Genomic DNA, 19363 nt, shown 5'->3' on the forward strand with positions numbered 1-19363 from the left:
CGACTAAACAGCCATGGCATTTGTAATTACAGAAACCTTCTAATGCGTATCGAATGATAGTCCTTAGAAATTTTTCGCCTGTATTCCTCTTGGTTCGGTATAATGTCCCAGTGAGTTTTCAGATGAGGGAGCCGATTCTGAGGAGTTGAATCTTTTTCAAGATAGTCGAGGAACAAGATGGTGACGTGTGCCTGAGAGCTGGGTTCTTACACATATTCTAATTTAATTCTTTTCCTCTAGAAAAAAAAATTTTTTTTTCTAATATGTGTTTTTTACCGAAGAGTTCCCACTTGTATCCAGTGTTCCGTTCTTTCCCATCTTTGACTATGTTCTTTATTTATGTCTTTTCCGAAAATAATAGGAGGAAATACTAACTGGAAGCCTCCACTAAACTGTAAGATCTATAATTACCTGAACAGGATTGGCTGCTTCTTCCTTCACCCTCGCTGTAGTAAAAGAAAAGACGCTGCTGACTTTGCTATATGCATGCACGTAAGTCATTGTTTCCTTTCAAAATCGGGGGCTAGGGGCTGGAGAAATAACACAGCTGGTAGGGCATTTGCTTTGAATGCGGCCCACCCGGGTTCGATTCCCAGCATCCCATATGATCCCCTGAGCACCGTCAGGGGTAATTCCTGAGTGCAGAGCCAGGAGTAACCCCTGAGCATCACTGGATGTGACCCAAAAAGCAAGGAAAAAAAAGAAAAGAATGACTGCCTAGTAAAACTGCTTAATAAAAGCATTAAAAAAAAAAATCTGGGGCTAGAGCAATAGCCCACATGTGGGTGTTTGCCTAGGTCGGGCACTTGCCTTGTATGTGGCAGACCCGGGTTTGAGCCCTGCCACCACCTGCGGTCCCCTGAGCCCACCTAGAGTGGTTTCTGGGCAGAGGACCAGGACTGAGCCCTGAGTGTGAGCCCACAACGTGTGGGTGCTGTGATGCTTGCATTCGGTGGCTGAAAGCCGCCCGCTCAGGCTTCTCCAGCAGAGGAACAGTGAGACGAAGGACTCATGGGTAGATGGTCAAAAACGGCCCGTTTAATGCAGAGCTGCTACTAATCTTAAAGAACATCTAGGGGTTTGAGGTAGAGGGCATCGTGGAGGTGTGAGCAATCACGTACAGAGGTCAAGCATTTCGGTGGGGGCGATTCTCTTAGAGACGCCGTCGCCTAGGGACATCTATCTGGCTTTTCTCTTTCCCTCTCGTGGTACATAGTAAGCATTTACGTTTACGTCTTATCAATACTTGTAGTGGTTTGGACAGACAGGATACGAAGTAAAGATTCCAAACTTGAGTGCTCTGGGCTCCGAGGGCAGGCACGGCTTTTGCCGTAACTCCCAGACTTAAGTCCTCAGGCTGGTTCAGCTTCTCCTTCCCCCTGAGGGTCCTGTCTCTTAAGTCAAAATAGCTTGTATCAAGAACGTGCTTTTATGCTTCCTAGACTGTTACATTTTGGTGCTGGGGTAGCTTCGCCCCTAGCCCCGGATCCATCCCCATCCTCAGGATTTCCCTTTGGAGGTGTTGGGAACGACGGCAGCCAAAGTCTGAGTCAGGTCATTACGATGGATGCCCAGGAGCAGAGATATTTCAGAGCCAGTCAACTCCCAAATATGAGGAGCAGAGCATTAAGGTTTTTCTGTGTTTAAGCAGAGAGCATTGCTTTATAGTGAAATAGGAAAAGGATCTAGGGGAAATTGGAAAAGCAGGTAATTCCCTCCAAATACACAGTCCAGAATTACCAGAAAGTTTTGGCTTGTAAGTAACCGAGACGGGCTTGGGGAACTGTGACCATGAGAGGGAAAGAGCAAAGGAAAGGTTCAAGATAAATTCACGGAATTGGGATGCTCGTAAGAGCACTGTAAGCTTCTCTGGGAGGCGGAAAAGGGGCAGATCACTGATGAAGCCTAAAACAGGGTTAGTATACAACACCCGAGCACGGCCAGGTGTGGCCTCAAAACCACAGCATAGCAGAAGAGAAGAATCTCAGGTGAGGGGCCTTGGAGGTAGCCTGCGCAGGTGGTAGAACACCTGCCTTGAGTTTGGGCTCCAGGACCACGTGACCTCCCCAGTGCAGCTGGGAGCCTTCACTACACCGCGTCACTGGGTGTGACCCTCACTTCGAAACAGGAAACGTCCGAATGTGAATCTGAGAGCTCTTTTGGGTTTTCCCCCCCGACTTATAATGACGCTGTGGGTCATTTCTCCAGTACTCTTATTTTTACATGCCAGGTTCTACTGTGGGGGCAGAATGACATCACCTCCTTATTTGCTACTTTCTTCCCAGTTCCTGGCAGACTCTTCAGCTAAGCGTAGTGTGACCCTCAACTACTTAAGGGATAGAGGACTGAGAGAAAACACTGTCCTTGATACATGCAAAAATATTTTTACATTTTCACTGGCTTGGAATTAGGAGGCACTTTTTTTTTTGTTTTTGTTTTTTTGGTTTTTTTTTTTTTTTGCAAGAAAATGCCAAGTTTATTTAGAGTTAGAAACCCTCTTAGTGTCAGGATTAATCACTGATAATTTTGACTCTTCCTCTCACAATGTAGAAATAATTAAAACCATATCCACAAATTATAAGGTGCCATCATTTTGGCTGGAGCAATAGCACAGCGGGTAGGGCGTTCGCCTTACACGCGGCCAACATGGCCGACCCGAGTTCGATTCCTCCGCCCCTCTCGGAGAGCCCGGCAAGCTACCGAGAGTATTCGATATGCCAGACACAGTAACAACAAAGTCTCCAATGGAGACGTTACTGGGCCCGCTCGAGCAAATCGACGATCAACGGGAGGGCCTTTACCTTTACATAAAAAAAATTATTTATTGTTAATACTTTATTGTTGACTTACACAGTCATGTTAATCCCTTCACTATAAAAGTTTTTGCATATCCTGCACTGTCTTTTTTTTATCATTTTTTTTTATTAGTGAAACACCATGAGGTACAGTTATAGACTTATAAATTTTTGTGCTTGGGTTTCAGTTATACAATGATCGAGTACCCATCCCTCCACCAGCGCCCATCCTCCACCACCACGGGTCCAAGCATCCCTCCCACCCCCCATCCTCCCTGTCCCACCCTGCCTCTGTGGCAGGGCATTCCCCCTTGCTCTCCCTCTCTTCTTTTGGGTACTGTGTTTTGCAAGAGAGGCCTTGAGTGGCAATCATGTTCGGTCTATAGTCTACTTTCAGCATGCATCTCCCATCCTGGGAGGATCCTCCCAACACCCTTTATTTGGTGCTCTCTTCTCTATCTGAGCTTCCTTTTCCCCTAGCACGTGTGGCTGGCCTTCAAGTCATGGAGAAAAATTCCTGGTACTGATCTCAGCCATTCCTGGGTGTTTATGTTAGGAGGCACTTTGACAGTCACTTTTGATGTAGGTAGGATTGGCATTTACTTCTCTCTGCTTGACACCTAGAAAAACTGCCAACCCAAGACCCAGTTAATTTTTTTTTCATTTTTTTGGGGGGTCACATCCAGCGATGCATAGGGGTTACTCCTGGTTCATACACTCAGGAATTACTCCTGGCGGTACTTGAGGGACCCTATGGGATCGAACCCGGGTCTGCCGTGTGCAAGGCAAATGCCTTACCTGCTGTGCTATCAATCAGCTCCAGACCCCGTTAATTTTTTTCACAAATTCCTTTAAAACTTTTTATTAGAATATTTTTATATTAATATTGAAACAGTGTGGGTGATGTATAATTTATTTTTTTTGGTTGAAATCTAAGTAATAATAACCAATGAATTTCTCTTTACACATTTGAATCAGTGATGACATCCAATTTAAATTCTCTGTTTAAAGATACATGTCAGGCCAATGCCAAAAATTTACCCAGTAAATTTGACTACTGCTTAAATTTTTTAAAATTTCATTTTCATAAAGTTCACAATAATTACATTCAATATTTCAACACCAGTCCCACCACCATTAGAACCATTATCAGACCTTCCCATTATCATTATCTTAGATTTTACCAACCACCACCCAAGCCTGTCCCAAAGGCAGATGCTAAATAATTTATTTTGTATTGCTTGTTGGGCTGGAGCGATAGCACAGCGGGAGGGCGTTTGCCTTGTGCACAGCCGGCCCAGCCGAGCCAGGTTCAGTTCCTCTGCCCATCTTGGAGAGCCCGGCTAGCTACCAAGAGTATCTTGCCCACACAGCAGAGCCTGACAAGCTCCCCGTGACGTATTCGATATGCCAAACACAGTAACAACAAGTCTCACAATGGAGACGTTACTGGGCCTGCTCGAGCAAATCGATGAACAGTGGGAGGACAGTGCTACAGGGCTGATAGAATAAACACTTAGAGTATTGCTTGTTATGAATAATCCACTAAAAATGATTCAAAAAGGTTTCCTTGAAGGAGCTCTTAAGCCCTTGTATAAGACCATTAACATATTGTTACAGGCTGAGCCTTGTGTGCTTATATATATGTGTGTGTGTGTATATATATATATGTGGGCTGGAGCGATAGCACAGCGGTAGGGTGTTGGCCTTACAAGCGGCCAACATGACCGACCCGAGTTCGATTCCTCTGCCCCTCTCGGAGAGCCCGGCAAGCTACCGAGAGGATCTCGCCCGCACGGCAGAGCCTGGCAAGCTACCTGTGATGTACTCGAGATGCCAAACACAGTAACAACAAGTCTCATGATGGAGACGTTACTGGGCCCGCTCGAGCAAATCGATGAACAAGGGGAGGACCGTAATATATATATATATATGTAAATTCTTTTTTTTAATCAAGATTGGTTGCCTTTACCTTACACCTGGTATATCAATGGTGAGGAGTATGAGATAATCACTGCAGGAATTCTAAAATTTTAACTATGGAGCTAGAGCTGGAGTTAAATTTTTATCTGGATACTGCTTTGGGGGTCTGAAGGCATCTCTGCAGCGTTTTGCTCTCTTCCGAGATTTATTGGTGGGTCTCTGGATCATGGCTATTCATGTGCTGAAATGACGCCCAGAGGCAGTTCGTGGGTGTGACTGCCAGGAACCCAGACCACGGGGACATGGGAGGAGGGGGTCCATTCCCGATTCTGGGTGAGCCCGGGATTTCAGTCACAGTTACCGCATACCTGGGTTTTTCAGCAGATTCATGCATGGGGGCGGAGGGCTCTGGATGAGCCTGTGAAGGTCAGCCCCGTGCACGGTGGCAAATGGGTTCTGGAGGTGTGCAGCCGCCAGGGTTCACTTGGGGCAGGCAGAGGGACACACCTGTCCCCCTTCAGGGCTCCCGGATGAAGTCAGCCTGGCACCAGGTGAGGGGACGTCTCTATAGCATGTTGCTTCCTTCCGAGACTGAGTCTCTGCTGCTTCAATTTAAAACTACATTTCTTTTTCCATTTATCTGGTGCCAGTATTAAGTCATGCACACGGCCTTTCTCTAGAAATGTCTTTTTCTTTTTTTTTTTTTTTTCATTTTGGGTCACACCCAGCAATGCTCACGGGTTTCTTTCTTCTGGCTGTGCACTCAGGAATTACTCCTGGCAGTGCTTGGGGACCATGTGGGATGCCAGGAAATTGAGCCCAGATTGGCCACGTGCAAGGCAAATGTCCTACTTGATGTTCTATTGGTCTGGTCCCTGATTTCTAATATTTAGATGAAAAAAGAAGTGTCTCTTCTCCTAGCTTTGTGTGAGGGTTTCTTTTTGGTGTGACATCAAATAGCTCATCTAATATTTTGTAGTTGATAAAATTTTTGTAACGTTTCATTTCTAACGGGCTTATAGGGAACAGCTAAACATGCTTCGTAGATATGTGTTCACTCTGAGTTATAAATGGAATTAGAATGCAAAACTTTAAAATGCAAGCGCTTAATGTTTTTTATGGACCTAACGTCCTATATTTCCGTTTAGGCTGGCCGTTTAGATGAACAGCTGCCGAAGCAAATTCCTTTCACCATCCTCTCAGGAGATCAAGGTTTTCTGGAGCTGGAGAATCAGTTTAAGAAAACTCAGCGGCCAGCACATATCCTGAACCCTCACCACCTAGAGGGAGACATGATGTGTGCCTTGTTGAATAGCATATCTGACACCACCAAAGGTATGCAGCTGCAGTCACAGTGCAAACCGCCAAAAAGGAGAAGATTTCACTGCTGAGAAACACCAATAAACTGCTGCCCACTGGTGAATTGTTGCCTGCTCGCTAAACCATCCTGCTCGGGGCATTTCTCTATCTGTCTGCCTGTCTATTCATTTGTCTTTCCTGTCCTGTTACACAAGTGGGAGGAACCTCTCTGTTTTCTTGACTCTTCTGCGGGGACCCCTCCCGGCAGTGTTTAGCCTGCTGGGGCTCGGGCTGTCCCCTGTGACGTTTGTGAAGCCACAAAGTGCCTGCACGTGCAGGGTGGATGCTTTTCCTACTGCAACCATATCCTGGCCTTGGGTATCTTTTTTTTTTCCTTTTAAGTCTGGTAGATAATATGCATATCTGTGCTGCAGAGAGATACCTGCCGTTTCCACTATGTTAGTACGGTTTTGCAGAATTTAGAATCCAGACCTTCACTTCTCGGAATTCCAAATTTATCCCCAGTTTTTCAGAAAGCATTACATCACGAAATGACAGTACCAGACCCAAATAATAGACCATTTTGACACGCAAGACAGGGGCAAACTAAAAGCCAGAAGGACTGTAATTCCTTGTAAGGAGAAGTAACTTTCTTGCCAATCACTGGGGAGTTTTACTTTTTTTTTTCCCCTCCTTCTGATTTTGTGGTAACACCCAGTGGTGCTCAGTCCTTGAGGGTCTGTCCTAGCAGTGCTGATGGAACCATGAGGTGGTAGGGATCCAGCCAGGCCTTCAGCATGTAAAACATGCGCCCTAGGTCTTTGAGCTAGCTCCTCCGTCTTTGGGACTTTCTTTGATTGGCTGTTTTTCATTTGGGGTTTTCTACGGGGTGTGTAGGAGGATCATGGGTTTGGTTATCCCTGGCTCTGCGTTCAGAAACTACCCGTGGCAGGGTTTGGGGCACCATGTGGGATGCTGGGGATCGAACCCAGGTTAGCCGTGTGCAAGGCCAAGTGTCCTGCCTGCTTCACTCTCTCTCTGGCCCCTTCTCTTTGGTTGTGCACTGAAAGGGGACGCTCATGTACAGTTTCCCTTATCACAGCTATTTAAGAAAGGTAGAATTCATTTAATTCTGGGGATTCTCCTCCTCCGTAATTTCTGAACTAAGTCTGGGTCGAAGAGATAACAGAATAATTTAAGTGTCTTGGACGGCAGGCATAAGCAACATGATAAAATGTGATGGTGTCCCTGGGTGGCCTTCGCGAAAAACTGGCTGCGTTTTTACATCCAGGTGTGTTTGCCCCTAGCAAGTTTTCTTTTCTTTTCTTTTTTGCTTTTTTGGGTCACACCCGGCAATGCACAGGAGTTACTCCCGGTTCATACACTCAGGAATTACTCCTGGCGGTGTTCAGGGGACCATATGGAATGCTGGGAATCGAACCCGGGTTGGCTGTGTGCAAGGCAAACGCCCTACCTGCTGTGCTGTTGCTCCAGCCCCAAGGCCAAATATTCTTAAAAGTTGAAATATTCTGAAGATTTTTTTTCTCGTCACTTGCAGTGGATCTGTTCACAGCCACAAAGTTAGGAGTCATTAAATAGAAATTAATTCTTGCATATTCACATCTTTCCTAAGTATTGAATTTTATCTTCCTGTCTGTTATTTTTATGATCACCCCACTTGATTTTTTTAAATCTGACTTAAAAAATATTTTTTCTTTTTTCTTTTATTTTTGGCCATACTTTCCCCTGATTCTTACGAATAGTTACTTAAAAACCTATAAAATACTTACATTTTTACCTTTGCCACCCTGGGCAACCCTCTTCTCTTTTGTTGGTGCCTTTTGGGGGAGAATTTCTCTTACCGTTTAGAATACAAAACTTACTAAGGATTTGCCTTCGTTTAAACTTGTTTTGGAGTAAGAATTGCATACAAGCGTGTTCCTGTGGGTATATTATAACAGGGTAAAATTTGTAGGTTGTTACATGATGCTTGTTCCCCTCTGAAAGCCTCTTACGCTCTAAATAATTTTCTCCATTCATAATCGGTGCTTTTTTGAACTTACGTTCTTTGGGTACACGTGTGTACTTTAGTCTGAATTTTTATCAAGTACAGCAGTTGTTCAGTACATAAAGAAGGAAAGGGGCTTTGGTTCAAATACTAACACTGCTACTTCCTAACTATGTAATTTCAGTCAAATTATTTGACTTTCTGAGCTCCACTTTATATCTGTATTAGGCCGTCAGAAACGCCTTATTAGTTTAGTGTCTGGCAGAGTAGACAAAGCATTGCTGGTACACAGTGAAAAGTCGCTGTTTTTCCATACCACCATAAAAAGAAAAGTATGATTCTTAAGTACTACATTCATTTGTTTTTTAGTCTTTTTACGAAATACTGCGTTTTAGGGGAGAAGAGCTGTAAGTACTTGGCTGAGGCTCTTGCACGGTCCGATCCCAGGCACTAGAGATGTTCCCCCAACACCACCAGCAGTGACCCCTATGCACTGAGCCAGGAGCAGCCCCAGAGCATTGCTGGATGTGTCACAACTCCCCTGCCTGACGATAAATTTAAAACTTAAAAAAAAGGAATGCTTTTCCCTGGCTCTTCTTTTTTTAACTCTTCTTTTTCATTTTCTTTTTTTAATTGTAGTAAGTGATAGCATAGCGGTAGGGCGTTTGCCTTGCGCACAGCCAGCCCAGCTGAGCCAGGTTCGATTCCTCCGCCCCTCTCGGAGAGCCTGGCAAGCTACCGAGAGTATCTCGCCCCTGCCAGACCCAGTAACAAGAAGTCTCACAATGGAGACGTTACTGGGCCCGCTTGAGCAAATCGATGAGTAATGGGAGGACAGTGACAGTGGACAGTGTATTGTAGTAAGATGTACATAAAATTATCTTGGGGCTGGAGCACAGTGGGTAGGGCGTTTGCCTTGCACACAGCCGACCTGGGTTCAGTTTTCAGCATCCCATATGGTCCCCTGAGCACCACCAGAAGTAATTCCTGAGTGCAGAGCCAGGAGGAACCCCTGTGCATCGCCGAGTGTGACCCCAGAAAAGAAAAAAAAAAGATTGATAATCGTGGCCCAGCAAGATAGCTCCATTGGTCTCCTGCCTGGGCCTGGGTTCAACCCCCAGCACTGCATGGTTCCCCAAGCACCATCAGAGTGGCCGTGAGAATGCTGGCTAGGACCCAGATCAAAAAAGATTTGTCAGCTTCACCGTTCCAGAGCTTTCCGTTCTGTGTTCTTGGCCGCGTGCACTTTGTTGTGTAGCTGTCTCCACTCTCCGGCCTTGCCTTGCAAGACTCAAAACACTGCGAACGCCAGGCCCCTGAAGCAGTGACTTCCCGTCTTCTGGTTCCGTGACCCGACCCCATCGCCACTAGTTGACACTCTGTAAATTTCACTGTGCTGAGTATTCCCTGGAGGTAAAATCATACGGCCTGACTTTTGTCTTGGTTTTACTTACCCTGTCTTTGCGTGGCATCTATCAGAATTTCCCCCTGTCATATGATTGAGTAATATTCCATTGTATGTATATTTCCCATTTTGCTAATCCATTTTCATGTCATTGGACACTTAGCTTGCAATCAGGTTTTAGCTATTGTGAATAATACTGCTATACTATGGGTGAATACACACACACACACATACACACACACATACATATATGGGCTGGAACAATAGCACAGTGGGTAAGGCTTGCATGCAGCCGACCTGGCCGACCCGAATTCGATTCCTCCGCCCCTCTCGGAGAGCCTGGCAAGCTACCAAGAGTATCTTGCCCGCACGTCAAAGCCTGGCAAGCTCCCCGTGACGTATTCGATATGCCAAACGCAGTAACAACAAAGTCTCCAATGGAGACGTTACTGGGCCCGCTCGAGCAAATCAATGAACAACGGTGCTTCAGTGCTATACACACACACACACACACACACACACACACACACACACACACACATATGTATCTTCAAGATCTTGCTAAAAGATCTTGAAGTATATATTTCTTTTAAGTATATATTCAAAAACTTTATTAGATCATGTGGTACTTCTATTTGTAATCTTTTGAGAAGTTACTATTGTTTCCCACAGGATTACTATTTTACAGTCTCACCAACAGAACACGGAATTCCAGTTTTTACCAGTGTTTTATATTCTAGGGTTTTTTGCTTGTTTTTGTTGTATGATATATAATATATATATTATAATATATATAAATTATAATAACCATGTTAAAGAGTGTGCCGTGGTATCTCATAATGGTTTTGATTTATATTTTTCTAATAATTAATGAAGAAAAATGATAAATTTTTTTAGATACTTGAGCCAGGGCTTTTTTTTTTTTCGATGAGGTTGTGTTTTTTTTCTTTCTTTCTTTCTGGTCGCCAGGTTTTTGAGATCACCATCACTTAATACAAAAGAAAGAAGCTTGATCTTCTGTCTTCCATTTCTACCTTCATAGAAATGTTTCTTTATTAGAACCAAAAGAGATCTTTCTTCCTTTTTGGATTTTCTTTGTTTCATTTCTTTCAGCCACACCTGTGGTGCTCAGGGTCTGCGTTGGTTCAGTGCTCAGAGTTGCTCCTGATGTAGCCTAGGAAACTATAAGAAGCGGGGTACTACAGATACTCTGGTAGGCAGGGCTCCGCTTTTTAAGTTAGGATAAATTGGGGGTTTTTTTGTAGCAAAGTCAGCATTAGGAATATTTGAAATTTGAATGTGTCAGAGTTTGTGCTCTGCAGATTGTCCTAAGTAGTAGGGCTTCAGATACCAACATTTTGGTATGCATAAATCTTTGTAGATATTTAAAATATTAATCTGTCCTTAATTGACACTTTGGGCATCCCTTGCTCTTCATTAATTCTATTTTATATTACACTCATTAATTTTTATAATTTTTTTGTTTGTTTGGGGGCCACATCCTGTGATGCCCAGGGGTTACTACTGGCTCTGCATTCAGGAATGATTCCCGGGGACTATATGTGATGCCAGGAATTGAACCCGGTGGGCCTTGTGCAAGGCAAGTGCCCTATCCACTATATTCTCACTCCCGCCCCTTAAAAAAGTGGTTTTTCTTTGACTTTGGCTTTTGGGTCACACCCGGTGATGCTCAGGGGTTACTCCCGGCTCTGCACTAAGGAATATACTCCTGGCCGTACTTGGGACCATATGGAAAAACGGGATTAGACCCTTGCAGCCACGTGCAAGATGAGCCCTATACACTACTGTCTTTTCAGTCCCTTAAAATGCTCTTTGAAAGAAGAGAAAGGGGACTTTCATTTATCGAGGACTTCCTGTGTGCCAGCCACCATGCTAATTATATCTGTAGTAGTTGAGGATGTTTAAGCATGCGTAAAGATCTTGTTCCAGATAGTTTTCAGTCTTTTTATACTGTATGATGATGTTTTAGATACCCCTCTTTATTTGATGAGACTATTGACTAGAATGTCTAAAGTTACCTGTGGGCGCACAGACATGGTGTATTTCTCTTCATCTTCTCTCGCTGATGCTGATTTTTCTTTGTGGGAAGGGAACATCAGGAAGAAGGAGGAAGGAGCCCCAAGCAGTGCTCAGCGGACCCAGGGGCCACTCCCTGGGATGCTCAGCCCGTCAGGATGGTGGTGGGTCAGTGTTAGGGCTTGAGGTTGCAGTGCTGCTTTGGCCTGGCAGTGCTATAGGCATTACCAGGCCACACGGTCAGGGCATTCAAGACTGCACCCTCAAGATGCCCAGAGGTTTCAGGGATTGAACTGGGTTTGGTCACATGCGAGGCACGTGAGCTGACTGCTTTATTGCCTCCCAGCCTGAAGCCTGAGACTTTGAACGACCGACCTGATCACCAGTCTCATACAGTGCAAGTTTTTGGGGGTGATTTGTTCCTTGAAGAATGAAGACAATGAGAGAGTCATTCAGCTGCATTCTAATAACATCACTAGATGTTCTTTGGTGTCTTCTGTAAAGACACCAAATAAGAGTTTTTGTAAGGAAACTGTGTCCTGGGCTGGGGGTTAGATGCTGGGCTTTGCACGTGCTAAGCATGTGTTCTAGCGTTTGAATCGCGGCCCCAGGAATTGTATCTCTAGGAAGATCCTTTTTGAGGAAGAGGAGGAGGAGATGCAGAAGATGAAAAACTTTGATGGTGGGTTCACACACTTTTTTAAAAAGCAAGTTTATTGGAAGTAAGGACTGTGTCAAGTTCCCTAGGATATTTTTTTTTTGTTTTTTCGCTCAAAGCCAGATGAGCTCTCTTTTCTTGGACCTGGGAGGACAAGCTCAGTTGGATGAGCTCATGCTAAGACATGTGAACGGAATCCACCACCGCTTTTAAGTTCCCCCGTGTGGTGACTTCCTGGGTTCGCAAGCCAGTGCCACGATGCTACTTAGTTCAACCAAACTAACCTTACATTTTAAGGATTTGGAGGTCGGTGCCATAACCCAGCCTTTTGCAAAGCAATACACGTGATCGAATTTCTGAGAAACTATTTTCATCGTTTCATTCGTCATGATCAGTGCCTTTGTATAAAAGCCCTTTTGAGCTCTTTGGTACCTGTTTATTGAGTAGAACTTGACTGTATCTTTCTTGTCGCTGACGTACAGAACATTGACCGTTTTCTTTGTGAGTTGGGGAGGGAAGTGGCCACGGCCAGCAGTGCTCAAGGCTTCCTGCTGGCTGTGTTCTCGGGTCGTTCCTGGCAGTGCTTCGGGGACGGACGGTATGTAGTGCCGGAAGTTGAATGTGGCCGTTCGTATGCAAGGCAAACACCTCACCTCTGTCCTATCTCCAGCTGAAGGATTTTCTTTTAATTCAGTATGTGGGATCAAACCCATGACTTCATATATGTAAGGCATATATTCTACCGCTGAGATACATCCTCGTCCCTGGATTTTCTATTTCAAAACATGATTTTTTTTTTATTCAGTTATTGGTAGTTCCTAACTAAAACATCTACAGTTCTAAAGGTAATAATACTACCTAGAATTTTAATATATTTTTTTAAGTTATTGTGAGGATGAACTTAATTGAAGGTGGGTATGAATCAGTAAAATGAAAGTGAGCACAGATTTTACTGTGACTCAAGATATTTTTAAAAATCTGAATATGCTACTTGCTCGGTCCTATTCAGGGACTAGGCAGAGCCTTTTATTTTCAAATAAATGAAAGCATTAAGTATGATTGATGTCATTAAATCTATGTCAGTTATACAATTTTTAAACTCTCAGTGAACATAAAATTCACCCATCCTGTGAAAAGTTTAGATTATTGAAACAGCCTGTCACTGTATCACTGTCGTCTCGTTCATCGATTTACTTGAGCAGACGCCAGTAACGTCTCCATTCGTTCTAGCCCTGAGATTTTAGCAGCCTCTCCTGACTCGTCTTTCCCAACGCTGGCGTATTGGGGGCTCTTTCAGGGTCAAGGGAATGAGAACCGTTGTTAGATCCCATGGACAGCCTATGTCTATCAAATAGGCATTACATAAAAAGAAAGACAAACAAAGCCTGCTGAAGTTTCCCTCAGCTTGCTAATGAGACTGTAAGTCTATAGGACCAATAGGTTTGGCATTCTAAAATTTATATGGTACAGTTTTCCATAGCCTAGTTGAAAATGGGAAAGAACAGCCAGATTTTCTAGTCTACAGGAGGAACTGACTAAAGCAGCACTAAAGTCCTCCCCACATTCTTGTAACTGATGACTAACTCGATGCCTGTGACTCAACCTGCAGTTTTGCCTTAGACCTTGTATTCAGTGACTGGATTGTGTGTACTAGTTAAGACCTGCCGCTTTAAATTGGCCTGAACTTTAATTGTAACACAAAAATACTTAGATGTTTTCTCTTTGTTCCTAAGTTTTAGAACCTAATTTTATTTTTCTTTTAAATTGTAACTACAAGGTTTTATTTTCTTAAAACACTGAAATAATATAGATTTTTAGAGCTTTTTTAGAATTCTTCTAGAATGACAAAGGATGATCTTAATTTTTGCCGCAAAATAATATGGGAAATCTTAATAAAATGTAAAATATTAAAAAATGAAAAAGGGGCTGGAGAGATAGCACAGCGGGTAGGGTGCTTGCCTTGCACGCGGCCGACCTGGGTTCGATTCCCAGCATCCCATAGGGTCCCCTGAGCACCGCCAGGGATAATTCCTGAGTGCAGAGCCAGGAGTGACCCCTGTGCATCGCCAGGTGTGACCCAAAAAGCAAAAAAAAAAAAAGAAAAAAGAATGTAAAGGAAGTATTGGTTTTTACATATTATTGAGTCTTCAAAATTTAAAAACATGTTTAAAGCTTTTATGTATTTCTCCTAATAGATATGACTTGTTATTAAAAGTTATTGAAACCGTAATTCAGTTACTACGATACGTATGTGTATACTTAAAATGATAAGCCAGATATTACTGATAGTGTCATGGGTTCAATTTTAAGTGTCTTGCAATACCTAGAGAGTCATTTCACTTTTATAATGTCTCAGCATAATAAATCTCAATTAAGTGCATTTGCGCCAGTAAGAAGCATTATTAAAAACAGTCATGTCCATAAAAAGTAAGTTTTACAAATTAAAGGATAATTTTATCTGTGGTCATTAAAAATACATCATGTTTCTTATGCAAGTGAAAGTTTGGACTGTCTGCTAGATCTAAATAAAGATACGGGTCTTTACGTTTTCGTGTTGGGATTTTACATTTTCTTATTAGATAGGTTAAAATAACTTTCTCAAATCATGTTTCAAAATAGAGAAAACCGAGAATTGAGTTACTTCATTTTTTTTTCCTCTAGTCTAAAGGTAAAGGTAAAGGCCCTCCCATTGATCGTCGATTTGCTCGAGCGGGCCCAGTAACGTCTCCATTGGAGACTTTGTTGTTACTGTGTCTGGCATATCGAATACTCTCGGTAGCTTGCTGGGCTCTCCGAGAGGGGCGGAGGAATCGAACTCGGGTTGGCCATGTTGGCTGCGTGCAAGGCAGACACCCTACCCGCTGTGCTATCGCTTCTAGTCTAAGTAGTAATATTTTGTAAGCATTAACAATCTGGAACTGTGGTATTTATCTAATGTGTGGGAAAATCATTGAAAATCATAGCTTGAGAATATATGTCATTATAGCCACTTTCACAGAAATGCATTTACATTTCTTGATTCTTCCTTACAGAATGTGACAGTGATGATAACCTGGGTATCAAAAACACTTCGGTAGGCGAAGAATTCATGTCCACAGAAGGTAACTTAACGAGTTATTATCGTTTCCTCTGAGGCAGAGGGGAGCCATGCCTGCTGACACTCAGGGCTTCCTCCTGGCTCTGCATTCAGAACTTATTCCTGACAGTGCTCGGGGGACCAGGCGGGTTGCTAGAGATCGAACCCGGGTTGACGAGGCAAATACCCAATCTGCTGTTCCATTGTTCCGGCCCAATCTTCTTATTTCTTGACTTGTATATCTGCAAGGGTTGGTTGGTTTGTTTCCGGTTTTTTACTCTTTGTCCCCTAAACTCCCTTCTGCTTCTTACAAGGGTTGTTACTTCTCAGGGATAGTTTACATTTTCTCATGTAAGATGACTTAAAGTTAATACTAAGTTAATAGGCTAGGAAAGTATCAGCCAACGATAGACCTTGAAACAATTTAGTGTACCACCTCATTTGGTAAAGTTTTATTGGAACACAATCACAGTCATAAGTATTGAGTGTGCTCTTGTCTCACACTACAGGAGCAAGGCAAAATAGCTAGGGCACAAGCAGTATAGACACAGACATACACACACCACCACCGACACCACCACACAACTGCCTTTTTAATTATCTTCTCAGACCTTACCAGAAGAGTTCGCAAGCCCCATCGCTAGGAGAATGTTGTGTTTTTTTTTAATTTTACTTATTTTAGTGTTAAAGTTATGTAGATGAACTGTAAAAGCCAGCTCATATCTAAATATTAAGAGACTAGTCATATTAAAATTCATCTTTCCTCCTAAAGAAAAAAAATATTTGCTTCCATTTGTTATAGACCTTTTTTTTAATTTATGTAGAATCGTTAGTGGCTGCATCATTTAGTTTTGCATATACTCATTTTTTACTTTGATTTTTTGTAACAGGCTCTCTCTTAACAACCAATCGGGAGAATTGAGACAACGGATTTTAGAAAATACTTTAAGCTTCTCTGAAGAAATTGAAACTTTTATGTTGTGCTTTTTGGACATTAAAGTATAATATGAGGCTTAATGTATATCCCATGTAAGATTTGAGAATAGGAATACAGAGGCCAGAAAGTGGGGCGACAAGTCCGGCCAAATATTCACAAACAGAATTACCCAGTTACTAGTTTTCTGTGCGTATGCTCGTTGCCACATGTAATTCAGTTCGTTTGACTCAGAGCGTCCAGAAACTTTGTGCTCTTCAGAGTTTGAGAATTTGGGTCTGGTCGTGGAATTGGTTTCATCTACTTAATGGAGCATAAAACGCTAGCCTTCCTACTAGCTAAAATTCACTGTTCACAGAAAGCCTTATTGCGAGTAAGCGTTGTGAGCAACTTGCCCTCCCATTACGGTCTATAATGGTCCAGCCGGGAGCCCGGTAGTCACTTAATGATGAGTTAGACGAATGGGAGAACTTCAGAGTGAGTTTGAGACAAACTTTGCAGCCTCCATTTTCCGCCTACGACTAGTCCCATGGAAAATACAAGACAAAGTACGACTTTTTTGGGTTTGGTCTGTTTTGCTCCTGGGCCACACCCAGCTGTTCTCGGGGCTTCCTCCTGGCTCTGTGCTCAGGGATCGCTCTGGCAGTGTTCCAGGAATGCGTGTTTGGAAGCAAGCCTTCACAGTTTGGTGGGTTCCCACCCCAGAGCACGTGAGATATGTACAACTGGACATGTTACCAGAATTTCTAGCATTTTATTATCTATGCTTTCTAAAAAGCCACGCAGTTTTAGATTTGGGCAGTCTGTGCACTTTTTGTGATTCTTTCATTTGGCAAAGAATGTTAGAAGATTCTAAAAATATTAACATTTGACGAGTTGTCATAGGCGGCAGGGACAAAGTGTTCTAATCCCAAGAAAATTCAGAAAGTTGTTATGTGTGTGTGGTTTTTTTAATCTCCTAATACTAAAGTAGATGTGAGACGCCCACAGTGATATGTGTAAACTAAGGAGTACGGTCTCTTCTGCACTTTTCCCCTGTACCTTTCCCCCTTTATGTACCTAATAAAAACTAACTCAACTCTCTTCCCTTGTGAGAATTAACTACTGAGAATTAACGTTGTTATTGAGAGCATTGGCTTCTCCTTGATTTTCTGTCCGCCTCCTTCAGTCTCCCTTTATACCGTACCAAGTGGATTTTGTGTCTGTCATTCCTACAAAATAATGGGCTCCTCGAGTAGTATCATGATTAAGTTGTCTTTATTTCATCGGCATCAAACACGGCACTTGGCATTACATGAAGACACTTTCAGCTTATTAGAACTACTACTTCACGTCTCCCTATGATTAAAGGAAATTAAGATGGGCCATTTGGCTGGGAGAGTAGTGGGTGATTTTGTTGGCTCTGTGCAAACCTGATGGTATCGTCCAGATCTGATAGCAAAACTCAAAAAAAACTTGAATTCTTCAGATCTCTTTCCTCCCAGCACAACTCTCACTCACGGTGGCAAAAGGCAGAACAGATTTCCTTGGGACCCTCTCCCCGTACCATGGTACATCTCGTTCTTTGTTCTGTACTGTTCTCTGACTACCCAGGCTAAACATCCTATATCGTCTATTTTCTATACCACATAGAGGAAACAGTAGTCTTACGACTGCACTGCAGAGACAGTCTTTTCAAACTGAGTCACGTTCACTGGAACCACATCTTTTGGCGAGGGTCGGTGGGAGGAGGGTGCCGATTCAACCCCTGGCAAGTGTATAAGTACCCTCGTTTCCTTTTTGTCATTTCTCCTTTGTTCCTTCTCAAAGATTAGTAAGTACGGTCATGTCTCAGAAGATAAGTTTAATTGGCTTGATTTTGAACTTTACCCAAATGAGTTCATGTGCACCATCACTATGCAAGAGAATTTGCTGTGACGGGGCCCATCCCTCATCTCTTGCATGTGGCGGACATGGTTTATTTCCTGGTATCACATATCGTGCCCTGAGAACCACCAGAAATGACACCTGAGCCACAAGTGGGCTCTGTCCGAACACAGCCAGATTTCACTGCTCCCCAGCGACAACCAAAAAAAGAATTTCCTGTAATCATGAAGATGCCTATCTGCTTATGATGGTTTCTGATAGATTGTGTGTAGTTACTTAGCTCTTGAAAATGTGGCTTAGCTGAACTTAAGACGTGTCTCTTAAGTTTTAACTTAAATTGCCACATAGAGTCAGTGTCTATTATATCGGCGTATGTATTTGTGTGGGTCTGTTCACCTTCAGACAACATTGTTTTGCAGATTCATCTGGGACAAATATACAGAGCTAAAACGAATTTAGTATTTTTTATTCATTGCTAGCTTGTAACTTTGGTTCTGTTTGTTCATTCTCAATCTGTATAACATGCTGGAATATAATTCACCTGCTGTTTCTAAACTTTTGGTACGCACTCTGGTTGTTGCAAATAAGGTTACTGTCTGCCTTCTCTTGTCTCTTGGTGCACTGATGTGTACATTTATAACTGCCCTGCAAAGTCAGTCTTTTCAAACTCCGCCGTGTTCACTGGAACCACATCTTTCGGCAAGGGTCGGTGGGAAGAAAGGTGACAATTCAACTCCTATTGTCCTCATTTCCTTTTTGTTATTTCCCCTTCATTCCTTCTCAAAGGTTAGTAAATGCTGTCATTTCTCAGAAAATTCATTTCAAGTGGAATTGCTTCTTGTTTGACTTTGGGAGGTAGTACCAAATTGCTTTTCCAAATCAGTTGTCCCAGAAACTTTTGTTCCTGTCTTGAATGGGAGTCCCTGTTCATCTGTATCTTCATTAGTCATTGAAAATACTGTGTTTTAAATTTCGACTGCCCCTGGGCTAATATTTCTTTGTGGTTTTAATATACATAGTTAAAACTAACTTAGTATTTTTTATTCATTAATGTAAATAATAGATTGATTAAATTTGGCTAATTTATCCAATTGATTTCATGTTTATTGTCCATTCTGATTTTTGTCAGCATCTTTTCAAATTTCTTGATTTTTTTTGATTATGTCTTTATTCATGTTCTACTTTGGCAAGCTCTGTGTAAATTCCATCTCATACTTTCTTCTGGTGCTTGCCTTTTTCTTGTTTTTTTTTAATTTTATTTTTATAAGGTTGTTCATAATAATTTATTTCATTCAATATTCCAACACCAATCCCACCCCCATTATTTCGAATTTTCCTAACCACCACCCAAGCCTGCCCCAG

At 42.7% G+C, this 19363-nt stretch overlaps 1 protein-coding gene across 1 annotated transcript in view; it reads left to right on the forward strand.

Moving 5' to 3' along the window:
* The window catches only part of ZNF451 (zinc finger protein 451), an 83800-nt gene that overhangs the window by 60798 nt on the left and 3639 nt on the right, over positions 1-19363 (forward strand). The window contains exons 12-14 of the mRNA XM_056137380.1: positions 362-492; positions 5867-6053; positions 15158-15226. Of these exons, the coding sequence (XP_055993355.1) occupies positions 362-492; positions 5867-6053; positions 15158-15226 (387 nt within the window). The remainder of the gene's footprint in view (positions 1-361; positions 493-5866; positions 6054-15157; positions 15227-19363) is intronic.

Source organism: Sorex fumeus, unplaced genomic scaffold (genome assembly GCF_029834395.1).
Source record: "Sorex fumeus unplaced genomic scaffold, SorFum_2.1 ptg000124l, whole genome shotgun sequence".
NCBI classification, from domain to species: Eukaryota; Metazoa; Chordata; class Mammalia; order Eulipotyphla; family Soricidae; genus Sorex; species Sorex fumeus.